General features: G+C 37.0%; 1 protein-coding gene across 2 annotated transcripts; it reads left to right on the top strand.

Annotated features, from left to right (window-relative positions):
- The first annotated feature begins 236 nt into the window (after positions 1-236).
- LOC6557040 (SCY1-like protein 2) lies at positions 237-20,485 on the top strand. Of its 2 annotated transcripts, XM_032739399.1 has the most exons (19): positions 237-861; positions 951-1,076; positions 1,446-1,544; positions 2,771-2,935; positions 3,356-3,476; positions 3,582-3,677; positions 3,749-3,894; positions 4,308-4,438; positions 6,932-7,046; positions 7,374-7,519; positions 8,644-8,797; positions 9,378-9,554; positions 9,625-9,697; positions 10,255-10,391; positions 10,466-10,679; positions 12,829-13,082; positions 13,948-14,007; positions 16,546-16,725; positions 20,347-20,485. In XM_032739399.1, exons 1-19 carry the CDS (start codon positions 676-678, stop codon positions 20,371-20,373), a joined length of 2,607 nt encoding a protein of 868 aa, XP_032595290.1. In that variant the 5' UTR covers positions 237-675; the 3' UTR covers positions 20,374-20,485. The 2 variants fall into 2 exon arrangements, with proteins under 2 accessions (XP_032595290.1, XP_032595294.1); XM_032739403.1 differs by lacking the exon at positions 13,948-14,007 and having other exon boundaries at positions 16,576-16,725.
- The last annotated feature ends 434 nt before the right edge of the window (positions 20,486-20,919 follow it).

Below are 20,919 nucleotides of genomic sequence, written 5' to 3'. Positions count from 1 at the left end.
GCGAAACGCAGTCGCAGTGGCAGCGCTGTTGGAATAACATCCAGCGCTAGTGGCAGTGGTGGTGGTGGCGGTGGTGGTGCAGCAGTGGCAGTGGCAGCGACAGCGACAGCAGCGGTGGCAGCGGGTTCTCCAGCGAAAGCTGGCAGCCAAGGCGGCACTGTGTACGGCGGATTGGCTGCAGCGGGTACCGGACTGGGTGCTGGTGTGGGTCTCGGCGTGGGCGGTGGTGTGGGTGTCGGTGTCGGTGTCGGCGTGGGTGTGGGTCTGGCCAATGTGCGTAATCGCAGCGCAAGCACAATATTCGAGCTAAGTCAAGGAACTCGCAAGTTATCCAACGTCTCTGGCGGCATCGGTGGCGATGTGAACGGCTACGGCGACAACGCGTCAACTGCAAACGGTCTGGGTGGTGTTGGTGGTGCTAGTGGTGTTGGTTTAACAAGCCGCAGCTTACCACAGGCATCGGTGACAAGTGCAAACAGCTTAGGCGTAAGCCTGCGCGAACGTTTATCTATCAGTGGAGCATCAACGGCGATTGGTGGTGTTGGCGAGGCCGGTGCTCAAATCGGTGGTGGTGGTGGTGGTGGCTCAGCACCAACTATTGGAGGCAGTGCCAGTGTGCCACATTGCAAACGGCAGGGCAGCTTCTCGAATGTATTCTCCAAGCTAATCGATGGTATGCCCGCAGGCACAATGTTCGCCAAGTTCAAAAGCGCCAATGTGGCGGCCTCATCCACATCCACACAGAATGTCGCCGAGGGCAATCCCATTACGCAATACTTTGAGATTGGCAAACCGGTCGCTTGTGCCGGACCAGAGCTCGTCTGGCGCATACACGATGGCTATCGCAAGAGTGACAACAAGGTGTGTACGCTACGCAAACCATTGAAACCCTTTCAAAAACCTTTTCCTTCCCACCCCCTACTCTCTCTCTCTCTCTCTCTCTCAACTAGGAATGTTCGGTGTTTATTTTTGAGAAAAAAGTGGCTGAGAAACTGCACAAGCCGCGCCGCAAGGAGACCATTACGGAGCTGCTGAAGAGCTCGGTAAAGACACTGGAACGTTTTCGCCATCCCAGAGTGAGTGTGCAAATAAATATCATAAATAACTGATTTCAAATATTTGCTTGGCATGCAATTTTTAGAGCAGGGCAACTCACAGAAAATATTTCAAATTAACTGTAGAAAATATTGAGATTTGCAGTAAATATAATATGAGAATATCTTGCCAGAAATTTGAAATTCCTAATAAGATAATCTGCAGCGTAGAAAATATACACTTAAAAGTAGTTACTTAACTTATATCAAATATAAACAACTTCCTATCTGCAGTTTTGAGAATAAATTAACTATTTACAGTTGATACTTAACTTGAGTATAATCTATACAAATCACTTTCCCTTATGTACTCTAATTACTATTTTTCCATTGATTATTTTCTTCCCCCAGATTCTACAAATCTATCACACTGTTGAGGAGAGTGCGGATACTTTGGCCTTTGCCGCAGAGCCTATTTTTGCCAGCCTTTCAAATGTGCTGGCCTTTCATGTGAGTTGGCTTTTGTGTTTATCTCTGTTAACGGTTCAATTTCCCAGTTCTATGCGGTTCGGTTTCGTTCCGTTCAGTTTAATTCAACGTGCGTTGTCTGTGGGCAAAACTGGATGCAATTTTCCACCCCATGGGAATTTTGCTAGATTTTAGGCTTGATGGCTTTTAGTGGCACCAGTTTCAATCAATTGTTGTTTTTGTCGTTTTGACTGTTGTGCTTATTGCGTCGGGCCAAAACTTTGTATAGCAGAGGCAGCCAGTCAACTGCATAGTTTGACTTCTAGTTCAAGTGCCAGGTAGCACAGAATGTTGGCAAATGCAGACCACACTCAACCAAAAACCCACACACACCTATACCCATACATCCAAATCGAATTACAGTGCGTGCTGGCAAAAGTTTACGCTGTGGAGACTGAGTCAATAAAATGATTCGATTTGCTTGCACAACTCAGAAATTGATACACAGACATCCAAACACATAAAAACAATGCGAAAGTGAAAATTTGTTCTTTGTTTCTTGCTAGACAATATTATAGTTTATTGAGGTGCACGGCAATAATAACAACAAAGAAAACAACATCAACAACAGCAATAGCTGAATGGAAGTAAATCGAGTCGAGTTAAATAACATTGAAAATTGTATAGGTAAGGCTCAAATTGTTTTACAAAAGCCAAACAATATGTTCAAGAAAAATGAAAGGTAAACGAAAAAATGTTAAAGTTGGACATAGTGAAGATTTTATACTCTGCAATTTATAACTATTTAAAAAAAGTTGTTTATTGAAAGTGAATATTCCATGAAATACTTAGGGAAGTATTATTCGATTATATTGAGCTTATGGGCCAGGGAACGAGAGGGTTTAGGTAAAAACAAAAATTAACAGAATTCTCTTTGGGATATACTTAAAATCCCACAAAGGAAATCCTACGTAAAAGGCGTTAAGTTAAGCGAAAGTCCAGTTATGTTTCAGTTGATTAAAGACCAAAAGCTCCCAGATGGCCAAGCACCTTAATTTAAGTCATTGTCTGCAAAGTTTATGACTTCATGACATAGTTATTTAACCCGCTGGGAGGCTGTGAAAAAGGGAAAAGAAAAATGCGAGAAAATTTGAAAAAGCAATTGCCATAAAATGCAAACAGAGCTTTTTTTTTATTTTTGGTGAGTGGGGTTTGGGCTGGGACAGTCTACGTGTCTGGCAATTCTTAAGCGCCACGCTGTCTTGCAGGAGTCGAAAACGTATGAGAATGCCAGCGTGGTGCCACCAGCAAGCGGTGGGGCGCCACAGACGCAGCCGACAACGGCAACATCGGGCGGAGCACAGCCGCAGAGGCCAGCGCATGCCAAGGAATACAACTTTTTGGATATGGAACTGAAATATGGATTCTTGCAGGTAAGGCAAACAACTCCATTCCCCAAGTTTACTGTTATATGCACTCCGAGAAAACTGTGTCTTTAAAGAAGAAATGTATTTAAAAGAGGACCAACTGCTCTTTATAAAAAATCCCATATTTATTAATTTCATCTTTCAGAAATACTTTATATATTTTTAAGAAACATATACATATATAATTGGAATATATAATTGGAAACTTTCCTTCAAAGACTAAGCAAAAATTAAATTATCAATGTATTTATGCATTTTTAAAAGTAATTTAGACTTTAACTTGCCATTTAAAAAAGAAACCCAAGCTTATAACAATTAAAATTCTTAGTAAGGTGATTTAATATTTAGATCTAATTTTTTCCTGAGTGTTGTCTGTTTGCTTATTGTAACGACCCCTCTCGTTGCATCGTTCTTTTTTCTTTTTAGCTGACAGAGGCTTTGTCCTATTTGCACTATTCCGGTCACGTAATTCATCGAAATGTGTGTCCATCTTCTATACTAATAACCAAGCGGGGCATTTGGAAGCTGGCGGGCATGGAATATGTGGGTGAGTTTCTAGCACCACATCAAATTGAATATGAATGCCAAGTGGGAAAGATAAACTCAACACACCATGGAGCATTATATTCATATTTTTGTGTTTCAATTGCAGAAAGAATGAATGAGACTGATTTGAATAGCTCAATTCCGTGTCCGCCATGGAGCAATCGGGTCTCAAAAATGGCCCAACCCAATCTGGATTTTATGGGTAAGTACACACAACAGCACAATAACACTTCAACAACATACCCAACTCAATTACAATTCATTCAAAACTAGCGCCAGAAACGCAGACGAGCTCCAAGTGCAGCCTCCTCAGCGATATGTTCTCCCTGGGCATGGTCATCTGTGCTGTGTATAACAATGGACGACCACTTATCCAGGCTGGCAACTCGACAAGCAACTACGCCAAGCAACTCGAAACGGTAAGACATCATTTGCTTCTTCTACTGCTGCCTGAGCTAAATTAATTTGCTGGCTGCTCCTCGCTGGTGCCACCCGATCCACAAAAAGGCAAGTGGCAATTGATGGCAACAAAAAAAAAACAAGTTGAAAAGTTTCTGTGACGCTTGTTTGCCTGCCGTAATTAGATTCGCCGCTTTGTCAAATGCAAATGTAATCATAAGTCCACTTGAAACTCTAATTATTCAGTAAGGTGCTGGAACTGAAACCAGAATTCTGGCTGCAGGTGCCTTCCATGGCCATGTCATTAAAAACTTTTGGCCTCCGTTACAGCCAGTGTTCAAGTGTTTGGCATTATCCAGTGCTGTGGCCAAGCCTGTTGGTCATCCAACTTGACTAGTACTTGCGCATTATATCATTTCTTCTGCTTTTCCAGCTGGATGACCATGTGCATAAGTTGATGCCGCGACTGCCCATCGCTCTGCAGGAGGCCACATCTCGCATGGCCAGTCGGGATGCGACAGCTCGACCCACTGCCCAATTGCTGCAGCTCATCAAGTATTTTATGTGAGTAACAGTGGACTAAACAATTTCCATTATCTACCCAAATATAAAACAATTTCACAATTTATGTAATAAATTTCATAACATTTTATTATTTTATTTATTTTTTCCTCACATTCATCACATTTTTCAAAAACTTTTTTATTAAAAGTTAAAGTGTATTTAGAAAATTCCGCTTCCAAGTTTAAAACTATAAAATTCCATCAAATACAGGTCAGTTTTACAATTTTTCAGCAATGAACTGTAAACGTAATACATTTTTATCTGGTCACTTTGATATAAATGCTCTTCAAAATATTTCTTTAAAAATTCGAGTCCCCCGTCCACTGACAACTTCTGTTGCAAATTAATTAACTTTTAACTAAACGCAAGGCAAGCAAAAAGCAAAAGTGACAGCAATTTGCGCAGTTTTAGCAAAAGTTTTTGTTTGAGTTTCAAATGAAATTGACACCTGTTAAAAACACACGCATACACTCAAGCACAGACCCACGCAAACACACACACTCGCACTAACACACAGACGCGCAATCTCTAAGCCAATTTGTACATGTAGCTAAAATTCAATTGAAGCATTTACTTTTACTCCACCAAGGGCAACAAAAACAGACACACAAATAGACTCCACATACAAACACACACCCACACATCCACACACACACACACACCACGCATACCTTAATTACGTCTGTTTGGTAAATGAAAACGGTAATCAGCCTTGAAAGACACAATGCGAAGCTCTTGAGCTGATTGTGAGCAGCAGAAAAGCGAACGAAGCGTTCCTCTCCTTTGCCTCTGCTTGCCACACTCCCTTCCCCATTCGTTGCGCTTCCTTGCGTGGTACAACGGATTTATGACGACAGCAGCTGCTTGGCAAGGCACGGCAAAGCTGGCAGACAGCCGAGTGCCTACAAATTGACGGGAGAAGTAACTCAACGGCGGCAGAGCATACAAAAATATAAAACACTCAGCGAATGCCAGACAAACAATAATGCACACTGTGCAAAAATATATACATATATATAAAAACAGATCATATATGCCTAAAAACTTCTTCGATTTTCCATGCGAATTTTGCACTGTCATAACTTTGTCAAAAGTGAATCGATTTTAAAATAGCCGGGTTTTTTAATCATTGCTTGACCTCTACATAAATACTATATTCAAAGTTGGAAGCGCGATTTTAGCTCGCAAAATTCTAATAAAAAATGTAATTATATGTAACCACATTTTCCAGATCCATATAATTATTGAAGATTTGATATTTAAATAAAAAATATAATTGTAAATTTTAGTGCACCACTGTGCGACGACAGAGTGTCTGTTTAGAGAAAACTTGAAAGTCAAGGATGAAGGGCTGGCTTGGCTTGGCTTGGTTGGGCTGGCGAAATCGGTTGCTTAGCAAAAATAAGTGGGCCACACGCCCCTGCGTTGCCGCCCACAAGCCGGAGACGGGTTAGGAAGTCAGGGAGTCAGTTAGTCGCTTGTTGGCGGCACTTTGAAGTTCATTTAAATGTTATCAAAGTTCTCAGCGTTTTTCGCTGCGTTTGCAAGTGGCTCGCAATTTAAACAGATCTCATTCTCTAGTTGAAGCCAAATTGGTCTTTATGCTGATTATGTTGCTCAGCGCTAATCAACTGGGCAGCATCACATTCCGTTCGTGTGCAACGGGGCGCATACGCAATGTGATTTAAGGCTACACTTATTGCTTAACCAAGCGCCAATGCTATCTCTGCCAATGCACATCATTTAACGGTTTTTGACTTTTATGGCAATCTTTTAATTACCCGCAACGGCTACGCTCCAATATCGCATTGCGGTACTCAACAACTCGCAATATTTGTCCGAGTTCTGTTAGACTAACGTGTGGTTATTGACAGCTTCCTGTCCGAAATAAATACATATCCGTGTAAAAGTAAGCACATTTCAGACAATTACATTTAAATAGCAGCAAAATGAATAAAAAATAAAATAAAAGTTTAGAGAGCTGAAAATTGTGTGCATAATCCGAGCTTTATTACACTCATCCAATGCTATGAATTTGCATGCTTTTTATTTATATTTAACAATTGTTTTAAGGATTATTTGCACTTTAATGCAATCATGGTTTTCAGAGCTTTAAATTTGTATTTGTGTGAAACATTTAAAACAACAAATACTTTGCTTTAGCCACACATAATTCTATTTGTTTAAAAAACAAAACTTTGTTTTAGCAATTATTTACATTTTATGGAAAAAAATGATTTCAAGCGCTTTTACTGTGGTTAAAAGTGATAAAATAAACTGTATTTGTAGCTGTAGAAAACCTAAAGCAACAAGTATTCCGTTTTGGACATAGATAATTGCATTTATATATAAAAAGAAAATGAAAAGTCAAGTTTTATTCCTCAGCTAAGGCTATTGAAAGTGACGCGTTAAATGGGCGAATTTAAATAAAATGTCATATGGACATTTTGCACTTAATTTATGTGGACTTTTGTTTTATTTTATATCTGACAGTGATCCGGCTATTAATGCGTTGAAATTCTTGGACGTGGTCAACATGAAGGACACGCAGCAGAAGTCACAATTTTACAAGACCACATTGATAGAAGCGATGCCGCTGATACCGCGCGTAAGTAGCTATAAGTTCCTTGCCACCGGAAACGGATGTAACGGCGGCCATTTTCGGCACTGTTCGGCTCAGTCATCTGACTGGATGCCAGCGCGTTCATTCATCATTTATGGCGTCAACTTGAGGAGCTGAAGAACAATTTACAACTTACGAGACCAGTTTATGACAGTTGGCAAAATGTGGCCACCAACCAAAGTTTTTGTTTCCACGGAAGCTTCGTTTTCTACACCATAAACTACTTAGAAGCGATAAAGGCATTGCTTACTAACTATTGTGCCATAGTTATTTGTTGCTGTTATTTATTTATTGCATTTGTTGTTTTTGCAGAAACTCTGGTGGCAGAACTTGTGGCCGATGCTCAAGTCAGAGATTAACAATGGTGAGGTGCTCGCTGCTGTTCTGCAGCCCGTCATGCTCTTCGTGCAGGAGGCGACGCACTCCGAGTACGATGCCCTAATGTCCGCCACAATGAAGTAAGTGTTGCCATCGCGCTCATTATGCCACACTCACATACACACACAAAGTGTAGACTTGTATACACTACTTAAGAGAAACGTTTAGCTGTAAAGTAGCACTGACCTTTTGTTATTGTTGTGGCTGCTGTGGTTTGGCTGCTGTGGCCTGGTGGTTTGGCTCAGTGGTTGCTGTGGTTGCCGGTCACGCCGATAGAGTCTTGCCAGCCAAACAATGGTGCCAGTCCTCAACTTTTGCTGTGTGTAGTGTTCTGGTCCCTCTTTCGAACAATTGAAACACTCTTGTGACACTTTTTATTTAATCTTCATGGCGTTTTATTGCACACAGACGCACACACGAAAAGCATACCAAGCGAGGGAACGGCTCATATTGTAATTTATAGACCACAAGTCGAAAGTTAAAGTTGCAAAGTTTGTTTGGTGTTATCCACGTTGTTGGGGCGGATCGGTAAGGGAACGGGGCCAACTATGTCAGGACAATGTGCACCTTTTGTGGCCTCGTGGCAGGCATACATAAATTAGTAAGCCGCAAGGACGTGCAGCGAGTGTCATTCAGCAAATAGCAAAAAGGTGACAAATTGCACAAATAAATTATTTAAAACCTTTCGACAGCTGTTCAAAATCTGCAACTTTTTTGTGTTTTCAAATAATATTTTTCTTGTGTGTTGCCGGAGTACATTTTTCTCAAGTCTTATATATGTATATACAATCAAATGTTTTAGAACTTCTATATTCTATATTGTATTATAAATAAGCTAAAATATAACTTGCATTCATATGTCATACACAATTTAGAAGCAACCCTCGCATTTGTAAACATTTTGTTTGGGTCAAAAAAGTTTAGCGAATCTTGTAAGACGCTTACTGACACTGTCATAAAAGTAGCTAATAACAATCTTTTACACACTTACACACACTAACACACACACACACACGCACACCCATCGACCAGCTGGTGCAAGAATAACAAACGCATTTATTTACTTTGGGCTCATTTTTAATGCAAACATTAAATAAAAGTGACGGCAAACTTTTTCTCTAATCAGATCAAAAATATATATATATATATATGTATGTGTATTTGTATGTATTTTCTTTGTCTACTTGAAAAAAAAAACACATAGAATTGTCTACAATACACCGAAATCTATTCAGGCGAGCGTTACGATACTTGAGAACTTGCATTTGATTATTGAGAAAACGAAACCGGAGGACGTCACCACAGATATAATGCCAATGCTATTCTTTTCATTTGACGGCTCCACAATTCAAGTACAGGTAAGTAGACGACGCTCGAGAAGATGCTGATGCCTTCAATTTGCCTGAACTGGCATAGATATGCAAATTAGTTGGGTAGGCGGAAGCGAAGGAGAGACAGAGAAGTAAGGGAATGGTTTGACAACTGAGTTGGCGTTTCGCCTTAGTGTTGATTGCGTAATTACAACAGAAATTTCTTAATTAACTGTGGCACAAAGTTGCCTCTTAAGTAGCTCGGTTGCCACTTGAAATTTATTGCATACGAAAATCTCCTTCATTTTGGAATTTTACCTTTTTGGTCTCACCGCCAGGAAACAGTTTTCGACACTTGAAACTCAAGTAGTTGCGAGTCAATTCTAAATATAAATAGACACGTAATCTATTGTGGCATACTGACAGTATTTCAATTTGGTTGAATGCGTGGGCTTGCTAAATAGGAAATTATACAGATTTGCTCATTGCTAATTGTTATTCAAAGCCTTGAAAATATGAATAATTATTCAATGTACGCCTGTGAATTTAGACTTCACTGATTTGACCAACTAGTGGGTGTGATTTTTGCAAATAAAACCAGACGATTAATCATTATCATTCCTCATAGAGCGCTGCTGTTGTTGCTGTGGGCAACGTTTTTGATAGCATCGATGAGATATCGATTCGTCGCATGGTTTTGCCCAAGGTTAAATTGGTATTTGAGAAGAACATAGCTGATCCAAAGATTGTACAGAATGTGCTTGTGTGCATCGAGCGCGTTATGGACCGCATGGAGCGAGCACAGGTAAGTTCAATTGCCGACACAACCACACATCTAATAACTTGTGCGATTGCAACGATAATCCCCCACACAGGTAATGGAGGAAGTGTTGCCCCTGCTGGCAAATGTCCGCATTCCCGATCCAGATATTATCATGCGGACTGTGCGTAAGTAAAAAAAATGCTTGGCAAATCCAGTCTTATATTGACTGCAAAACGTTAATAGAATTTTACACACAGCAATAACCACCTTAGCCAGTATTGTTTCTGTTCCCATAAAATCTAATTAAATTCCATAAAATTGCACCTTAGGCAACTGAGGTACACTTAGGGAAAACTACGAGCATATAAGAAATACAGAATTGAATTGAATTTTTTTGAAAATCAGTTTTGACCCATTCATAGGGGCCCTTTTTGAGGGTGTTCTCGTTTTCAACTTCGAATTTAGTATTAATCTAAAGGCCAACTAATTAAAAAGCCTATGTTTTTGAAAATAAGTTAAGTTTTGACAAAGTTATAGGCTCCGAAAGTTATCACTCGTCCCCAATATCCCTTTTTGATTACAAATCCCGATCTAGAATAGACGACACGATTCTTATCAGGCATTTTTGTACATTATTTTTTTCCAGTGTAGAGTTTATGTGGATGTATGTGAGTTTGAATTGAATGAAAATGGTGGGAGTTTGCTAACAAATAATTATACCGAGACATATACAATTTTGCAGGCATCTACCACAAGCTGTTTGCGGACAAATCCTACGGCTTAACTGTAGAAACGATGGCCACCAATGTGCTGCCGCTGCTGATACCGCACACCGTGAATCCGTCTCTCAATTTCGACCACTATTGCTATCTGCTGGAGGTATGCCTGCGCTTCTAAGTTGTCAGCGAAAATTGTTTTGGTAATTGGAAATTATGATTGACACATTGGTACAGGTGCTGCAACAGATGCTGGAGGCCATCGATCGTCAGCAGCGCAACAAATTGAAACTGGATAATCTGTCGATGGCATCGCCGGAAAGGCATCGCACATTGCGACATCAGTTCTCGACGGACAACATGAATGCGCCGCCATTCAATATACCCAATTTGCGTATCGATCAGCGGAAGACATCCAGTGCCGAGGATATGGCACGCAAGAACTCTGGTGGTAAGTAATACTCCTCCTATTCCTTCTCATTCTCATTCTCCGTCTCCGCTCCGCAAATGTGCAGCTGCTAACTGAGCTAATGAGGGGGTTGCATAGTGAATAATGAGCTTAGCCTCGAGTGCTGCGTAATTGAACATTTTCAATTTTCGCATTTTCATCGTGAGTACAATATCCGACGAACGTGACAGTTTAGCGCGTTTGGCCAGCTCGGTTCCCTAATCGCTGGAGTCGGACTAATTTGTCAAAATCTAAAATGAGCCATGAGCGAAGCGGAATTTAATTGTATTATGCAAATTAAAATTAAAATTAAAACGAAAACGAAAATGGAGAATGGAAAATGGTCAATTATAATAATCAAAGGCAGCCTCAAGCACAAAAACAAAAAAATGATGTGACAAAGCAGATGACAGCAAACGGTGGCAAACTGTCGCAGGATGTGGCAGAACGGGGCGCAGCCAACAGGTGCACCTGTGGCACACTTTAACGAACTGCCGACCTTAACGATGATTTATTATGATGTCCTTAATCGTTTATAAAACACACAATGTCATGGCGTTCTGTGCGTGCATGTATGTGTGCATGTGTGTGTGTGTGTGGGGGAGCTTTTAATTTTGACGGAAATGCACGACTTGGATGCAAGTCAAAGGTCATTTGAGCCATGCTCTTCCCAACTGTCACGCTTCCCGGCTGGCTCTGCATAAATTGGCAATTGCAATGTTGTTGCCACACTTCCCCAGCAGTGTGTAGAGTGGATTCATAGGTCACCGCTACGGTTTTTGTGGTTAACAGTAAACAAACAGAAAATGTTGACGCATTTCGTTTGTATGCATATGGCCTTACCTTTGGTAGCTGTCTGCGGTTTCTCTGTGTATTTCATCTTTATAAACTGTAGCTTCTAGCTTGAACTGCTATCAAATTCAAATTTCCGCTTCACTACATATATTTTGCAACATTACGTATACACCTTGTGGCACACCAAAAAGATTTGATATGCCCAAAGTAGTCATTGAGCTTGGAGTCTATTAAGTTAATGACATTGCCACACATTTAAAGGCAAATGGAGATTAAAGTGTGTTGGAATAAATTTCATATTGGAAAATAATAATTACAAAATTTTAATTATGAACAGCTGAATTATGTAAAAGTTCTTTAGACATATTCAAACCAGCTATAAGGACAAATAGTAGCAGTTGAACTTAATAAATAAACTTACAACGTATTTCAATTGCATATTTTTAGCGTTGTCTAATTAAAGCACAATAACTTCCTCGAGTATTATTTGTCAATATAATTATTCGATAGTTGCATTCAAAGTGGATTGATGGAAAACCACAGAGTTGAGTTGAATCAGTATGGGTGTGCATGGAATTGCCGCAGTTTACAGCTCACTGTGTGCAAACAGTCAAGTTAATAACTTCTGACGCAAATTGCCACATGCATCATCCGCACAGGTTGCATAGGTTTTGCCAAAGCGGAATAGGGGAGTTGGGCTGGGTTGGGTTTGGGTGCGGCAGTGTCATGCTTAAACTGGAGTCATATGCAGAAGCCGCAGTTGCAACCGCAAATTGTGCGAATGTCCTTGGCAGTGACAGCGAAGCAAATACAAACATGACAGTACCACAAAAAGTCGCACACATCAGCACACACCATACACACACACACACACACACACTGGCGATACAAGCCCGCTGCTCAATATTAGACTTAATTAGCATGCCTTTTTTCAGGTAATTATTATTGAGGCTATGCGTGAAGCATATACACTGTGAAAAAAATGAAAAGAACAGAATTAAAGTCGAGGTCAGAGTAAGTTTTTAATTTAAACACTTTAATTCCTGCTAGCTTTGTCTAGTTTCTTTTTAAGAGGATATTAGAATTGATGAAAGATTCCGTAATCAAGATCTTTGTGAATGAAATGTGTGCTTTAAAGCAAATACAATGAAAACCAGCTTCAGCTTTTATAAATCAAGATGTTGATCAAAGATACTCATGCTTAACAATGTCTACAAAGGAAAAACCTGCTTGAAATTAGATTTCTATAGTTTTGTTCCTTATTTGAGTATTTCTTTTTTCATTTTCTTTTTTATTCTCTATATTGTTTTTTTTACTAAGTGTATATTTATGCTTGTGCTCATTTGTATTTGTGCAGGCTCTGGCATGCTTGGCGGTTGGTGGTTTGGTTGCTCGCCATCGTCACCGGATAGCAATTTCCTGCGCGTCGGCAATGTGTTTCCCAATCGACGGCTCTCGGACAATACGCTGATGACACCAAAGATACGCATTGCACCGTCGTGCGCCTCGTCGCCAGGAGGGACACCGGGTAGCGGTTTGCCCACCCGTCGACACTCGAGCATTGGACCCCAGGAGCGACGCGGCTCTACCATCAATTTGTCACCGCCAACTGTAAGTTGTTTGCTTCGTGTTTTGTATTTATTTGGGTATTTTTATTTTGTTATGTTTAGTGTTTATTTTTGCGAGCGCAATTTTTGTTTGTTGCGGTTGCTTCATTAAACATTCAGTTTACCAAGATTTTTGTGCTGCTTCAGCACTCGCGACCTTTGCCTCTCTGTATTGTTTTTTTTTTTGTTTTTTTTTTGACTGTCGACTGCTGACTGCCAATGGTCACACAAAAAGCTTTCAGATATTAAATTAAACAATTTTCATTTCAATGCGCTATACATTTTTTTATATTTTTGTTTATACATTATATAGTGTTTTGACTTTTGAAAATGATATTGAAACTATATATAGCGCCTAGCGAGTAGCATTTAGCGTTAACCGTTAACAACAAAAGTACAGTTGACACCACAATACTACTAAGCTAAACTACTGCTACTTATTATAATAACAACAAGTCGCTCAAAAAACATATTTGAGAACAACATGAACAAGAAACATGCAGTTCTATATATATATAATATTTATTTACAATTATTATTTAAAAGTAATTTATATTTATATAAATACTTATGATCAGCTCATTTCCCGCAATAAATGATATGACAAAAACCAAAAAAAAAAAAAAAAGAACAAAGAAAATATGACAAAACGCTCTAACACACGCTCTTTTATCTTATCTTCACTCTCCCTTACCTAACATTCGCTCGTATCAACACAAAAATAAACAACAACAATAAAACACGAAAAACAAAAAAAAATTGTTGTCGCCGTCGTCGTCGTCGTCGTCGTCGTTGTGTCTCATTCCTTTGCTTTTTTTTCGAATACATACACATATATCTTATATATATACCGTAATATATACAAATAGTACGGCGCTCGTGGTAGCTCTGGATCGAGTCTATCGGTGCCCTCCACCTCAGCCTATGTTGTAAGTCTAAAAAACAAAAAACCAACAAACAAAAAAAAAATAGCAAAAAAGCAATTAAAATTGTCACAACACGCTGTGCTTTAGGTCTTTAGTATTATATATATATGCTATATGCAGCATCCCAGATATATATCCAGAGAGAGCAACGATTGATTGAACTTGTCTTGTGGTATTTGTTAACTGTTCATGTTTTGCATTTGTTGTTGTTGTTGTCGACATCGTCAAGCAGTCAACTTTGCACAACTTCACACATACACAGGCAGCCACACACACACTCATACACACACACACACATAATAACACGCCCAGTCACACACACAGAGAGAAACAAGCACACAAGTTGCTGCCGACCAAAAGTATTTAGTTGCCTCTGAAAAGTATGCTACGGTTTTTTGTGTGTTGCTCCCAAAAATATGGCGGCCGGAAGTGGTGCTCTCTCTGTCGTTCGTTCCAACTTGTTTCTGGCTGAATATCTTTCTGCCTGTACCACTGACTTCTGTCTCTTCATCTCTCTCTCTCTCTGTATCTCACTCTCTCCTTCTCACTGTCTGTCTATCAGTCTGTCTGTGTGTGTGTATGTCTCATGCTCTGTTTGAATTTGTGCAACCGCAAAACTTACAACTCAATTTTGGATATGAATTTGAATTTGGATTTAAAGTTGAAATTTGAATTGCTGCCTAACCAAATAGAAATTTACTCGTTACATAAATAAAAACATACAAATATTCTCTGTACTTGTACTCTCTGTACTTACCTTGACGTACTGTTTGGAATGGAAATCTTTTTTACCAACAACAATTCTGTATTTATTGTTTCTGGTTGTTTTCTGTCTCGCTGTATTCAACTTTAAACTAATTTGCAACTCTCTTGATTTACATTTTTTTGTGTACAGTTAAACAGTATTTCATTCAATGTTGTCTCTGCTACACTACTCTGCATTCTCTGTGTTCAACAAAAGGCAGCGGCTTCTGCTCCGGGCGGTAGGCGGTGGGCGGTGGCCGTGACCGCCCAATTTGGCTGCTTATGCTAATGTGCAGTGTGTGCTGTATATTGAAACCGTTGACATCTACAGTGCCTTGGTGTGAATTCGATTTTTTTTTTAATTTTATTTTTGTACATGTTGTGTCGACTTTGCATTGGCTGTATTTGTTTTATTTCAAGAGGCTGTGCATTTTGTGATTTTAAATGTGAATGCAAAGGAACTGTAAGTACAGGTCAATAAAGCAATTTTTCCCTGTTAAAAAAACTGCGCTGGTTTCCCATTTAATATATACAAAAACATGTAAAATAAATTTATCGAGTGTAAATAATTATTGTTATGAAAAAATGGAAATATTTTAAGCTTTTCGTATTTGTCCAGATGAAAAAAACCCTTAAAAATAACACAACAAAAAAATGGTGACCAGGAGTATTCAACACAATTTAACACCAATAACAAATACAATACAAAAAATCCAACATATATAAATTAAGCCAAACTTTGTCATTAAATGTCCCGATCGATTGTTGATTTGATTTTATGTTTGATTTGTACTCTTGTCATTACACCAACACCAATAAAAAATACACCGAGCTACAAACACATATATACACGCTTATATATATATATCTAAACGTAGAGTATATTTCTAATCTATGTGCTTTTTTCCAATCCTGTTACTCGAAAAAGAAAACTTTTGATAAGCGCGCATTTCTCTGTGGATTTATCATACTACAAATCATATAGAGCTGCTACACACACACACACTCACACACACTCGTACACAAACACAACTACTATGCATATATGCTGTATTTATATCATGTGTGTATTTGCGTTTTTCCATTTCATGTACCGAAAAAAAATCAAAAATATATATATCGTCAAAAAACATAAACCGAATAAATTAATACGATTTGCAGCTTGCACGGAGCATGATCGTGAGTACACGTTTCATTCTTTCGGATTTTTTCAATTGAATTTTATTTGAATTTCGCTCTGCCTTCTGCTTTCAACTATTCACACATACACACACACACACACACACACATACACATACATACATAATTTATACATGTGTATTGCTGATGTTAAATTTTTATGTTAATGTAATTTGAATTTTTCATTTTTTGGGCGGTTGGTGGAAATTCGTGTTCGCTGCGAGCTCTAATTGGATTTCATGCGAGAGTATTCGATTTGATTCATATACATGTGTATACCTGTTCACTAAGTATTCATATGGATATATGTAATATATGTAATTGTGCTACAATGTTTTCGCTGTGGATATTGGGCTCGTTTCGAGCTTTATTTTGTATTTTGTTTGTTTGTTTGTTTGTTTGATTGATTGTTTGTATCAGCTATAGAATATACTCAATAGGTACACATAACACCTCAACACTTTGTATATATACACACACGTACAAAATTGAAGCACAGAATTAAAAAATAAAAATAAATTAATCGCACAGCCTGCTAATAAATACAAAAAAAAAAAAAATGAAAAGAAAAACAAATGAAAATAAATATGTGACATGTTTTTAACTAATCTTCCAAAGAAATCTCCTTTATTGTACTCCCAAAAACAGGGTGGCTCCATGCCCAACACATCGAGCAGTGTCCCATTTCTCTTATCGTCCAGTATGCAATCGATACGATCGCGTCGAACATCAACCGTATTGTCATCGGGTCCACTCGGCTCCGGTTCGGGGATATTGCAACAGTTGGGATCTGGAATGGTAAGACAATTTACATCCGTTTCTGGGACGGTTAGCCCGGTGCCGCTGTTGCGGGTGAATGGTACGCGCAACAGCAATCACAGCATCAGCAGCGTCCGAAAGTGTCCGTCACTCAATATAACATTTAGTCAATAGTATAACCTGAACGAAATCGGCGAGGCGCAAGCTCCAGCTGATTACACCACTTACAATTACAGTCAACTCAATTACACCGGCTACAACTACGGCAATAATAATAATAATACTAGTCTGCGCCACAGATCGTATCCACGCAACATGAATCTGAATCTGAATGCGCAAAATTATAGAAACTAAATCAGAATCGTATCCAAATTGGTTGTAATAAAAATACAAATGGAAAATATGAAAAATCTAAAACAGAATATACATATATCAGCAATTGAACAAAAGTTGTATGCAAATAGGGGCAGAGGGTAAAATGATGCAAACCATATTTATACTTATATACTCTCAATGTATTCTATATATATATATATATATATATATATTTTAATATATATATATGTACTTAGTTTAGTCATACTACAATTAACAACAACTAACTAAAAACACATTCAAAGAAATGTGCAAATCAACTGTTGTTTTTGTAAATTTTATTAAATATATATAGTATAATTACGCATATTCGTAAATGTACAATAAATGTTAATGTCGCATTGAAAAAACATATCTGATAAATCGTAACGAAAATTATTTATTACATATTGATATTATATACATATAACTAGCGTACTCAAACTTATTATGATTGTTATAGTATTATGTACTTGGTAGCATTATTATTATCATTATTATTATTAAATATTATTAAATCTTATAATTGTACCTACTTATGAGTTGTTGCTGCGTAAAATCCAAATGTGTTTTACCAAATTAAAGGTAAACACACGCTCACACACACACACACACACACTCTCTCACATCGAATTTGAGAAAAAAAATTAAATATTCGAGAAATTAATGCAAAATAATGCCTCCTAAAAAAAACTGTAGTTGTTGAATTAATTTATTCATTTCAACTGAAATAACTTCCACACTCATCCGATTCCAAGTCCCACACACACAAATACAGTCACATACATGTTGTGTGTGCATAATTATATTCAAATTGAAGATCCAAAGTAGTTTAATGTAATTTAATATTAATGTGATGTTAGTTTTATTTCAAATTCTTAATTATTGTCGTTAGGCTCTCTATTTAAGCCAGCAAAAATGAAGTCAAAATTAAGTAAGCACATGGATTTGATTTTCTTATCCTTGTTTTTTTTTTCAATTAATATTTAAGACTCAACCTGACAGTTGTGACAATCGGTGCATTGATTTTTTTTTCTTCGGAAAGAGGGTTTGTAACATGGATTTGTTTGTTTCAAAATAAAACATTTGTATATATTTCTAAATTTTCATTTATGTTGAGCTTAATAATTGCATGTGTTTTGCTTGCTTTTCAAATCAGTTGCAATCAGTTGATTGCAACGACTTTATTTGATTACTTGAAAGTTAAATTGAAATACAAAGAAGAAATCAGCCAGTTAACGTCGGTTTAAAGATGTTGTCGGTCTTTGGAATTGAATGTGAAAGTGATAGACTAAAGTTAAAGGATTACATACGATATAATACTAAAGTAAATATAAATGGATTTAAAATATTTTTCTGACTATATAGAGTGGGAATTTTGAATGCTCAAATTGCTAAAGATTTAGCACTGTGATAAATGTGAATTATGAACTACTTCTGTACTTTAATCAATTATGCAATTATGTACAATTTAGGATCGGTACTATTCAATTCCGAAACGATGACCAAGCGCTGAACCGACTTCATTCACATTCATTAAATGCATGCTCAAATGATTGTCCATAAACACAGGAACAACAACAACAACAACATTTGAATACACTCACTTATGCTCTTTACTGTATTATATTTGTATTCATATTTGTACATAGTATATGCTATAAATGGAATTGTTATGTATTTAATTACTATTTACTTGACTTGCCATTTTACTTTCTGCCCATCTGATTGCACAAGAATATATAATACTATTTATATATATATATATTTATATATTTATATATATATATATATATATATCTATAACTGGAAATACAACTCATGCAGAGATATGAAGAGAACGAAACAACTCAAACTATATAAAGCAGTAAATATAAAAAAAGATAATAAGTACTCGCAATACTCGGAAATATCTAATATACTCGTATTTGAATGACTGACACTGAAGGCGTGGCCCAACAAAAGCTGAAGCGCTGCAACTACTTAAACTAATAACTAAATCTATAACTAAACTCTAAATACTTGAAACTAAATGTTGTTATGCATTTTGTATTTCTACTCAACTAAATTTACAAATTAAGTCATTGCGAATTTATATATTGTACACTGTAATTGCTATTTATGTATCCTATATATATATCCTTATATACATATATATCGCATATTTAATGCTCTTTCTACGTACTTACTTTGGCTGCCTTTGCGCTTGTCCTACTTTTTTATTCCTTAGTTTTTGGTGTGTGAAGTCCTTCAACTACTTGAATTATACATATATATATATATATATATATTGTATCTTTGTATTTATTTTATTTTGTTTTTCTTTTCTTTCCTTATGATATATACACATCTATATTGTTATTGTAAGTTATATGTATATTTAAACTTCGAAATGTGCCTTAAGAGTTCAAGGGTATGTAGATATATACTTGATATATACAAAAGATGCGACAAAATAAATACATTTATCTATATACATGTGCATATTTATTGATAAGCGATAAGTATATAATATATATATATACATATGCTATAAGTCAAGGCTGGTAAAAGTCATTAATACCCAAATACAAACACAAACACAAACTCACCTTTCCCCCAACAGTTTTACCTTAGTAGTAGTTTTGTAGACACACACACACACACCAACTCACACACAAACACACACACACACACACACACATATACACATATACGCATACACATACACCCATACAGCAAATCCTTTATCAAAAATAATCGTAAATAACTATCGATGTGTAGCTTTTGCATTGTAAAATCGATCGTAACGTTTCCACGGCGATAATCCCCATCCAATTCAAAAGGAACCTCGAGATTTGTAGTCGTATAATGTGTGCATGACTTTGTACCTATATAGTAACAAACCCAAAAAAAAAAAAAAAAAAAAAAAAACAATTCTTAAACAAACCAAGTGCCAGGTATAAAAACATCCTAAATAAAATATAAATCCGTTAGTTGATGTCATTTTATTATATTAAATATTATATATACTTGTAATAATCATGTGTAAACTTCCCCAGTTTTCTACTCTTTACTTAAGTTTTGGTTCCTTCGTTGTGATCCATATACTCTCTATATGTTTTGTAATGTTTCGTAATATCCGGTGTGAGCTAATCTAGCATTCAATAATATCTCAGCAGTATAGACAATTCCCCTCAACTCCCCCGTAAATGTAGTTAATCAATTTTAGCAATTTTATAGATTATATTGATCTTCAGATCGTGTGAAAAAAAAAACTGAATACAAAATTGATGGCTTAATTATTTTGCAACAACTCTATTACAGTATCAGCTATTCTCCGGACGTAACTAAGAATATTATACAAACTAATACAAAGAATATATATTATATATTTTTAAATGCAATTTCGGTCCATTAATGAAACACCAAATATAATCAACTTATATTAGCGCTATAAATGTATACAAATATTTACACAATACCAAAATACAAAAATACAAAATACAAATACATTGTAAACGTCAGTCAAACAATATATATATATATATATATTTCAACTAACTCTAAATGTTATTAGACAGCAAATTTTAAATGTCATCGGAGCAACAAATTCTTAATTACATAAAAATACAAACATTATAAACAAATTTATATATGTATGTGCTTAGAGAACATAACTTTAAAAATGTGTCAAACACAGTTCAAGAAATTCACTCGGAAAAGAAGAAGAATTACAACAACAACAACACATCACCTCGTACATTGGTAACAAATACAAATATGCAAATCGCAATCAAACAATATAGTATATATACAAGTCGGCTACTTGATACCCTACTCTAATTGTGCATACATATCAACATCAGATACAAAACCATATCAATATTTTTCGAATTA

This window comes from Drosophila grimshawi, unplaced genomic scaffold (genome assembly GCF_018153295.1).
Source record: "Drosophila grimshawi isolate 15287-2541.00 unplaced genomic scaffold, ASM1815329v1 contig_44, whole genome shotgun sequence".
In the NCBI taxonomy this organism is placed as follows: Eukaryota; Metazoa; Arthropoda; class Insecta; order Diptera; family Drosophilidae; genus Drosophila; species Drosophila grimshawi.
The sequence above is the reverse complement of the archived record's forward strand: the minus strand, read 5'-3'. Positions and strand labels throughout refer to the sequence as shown.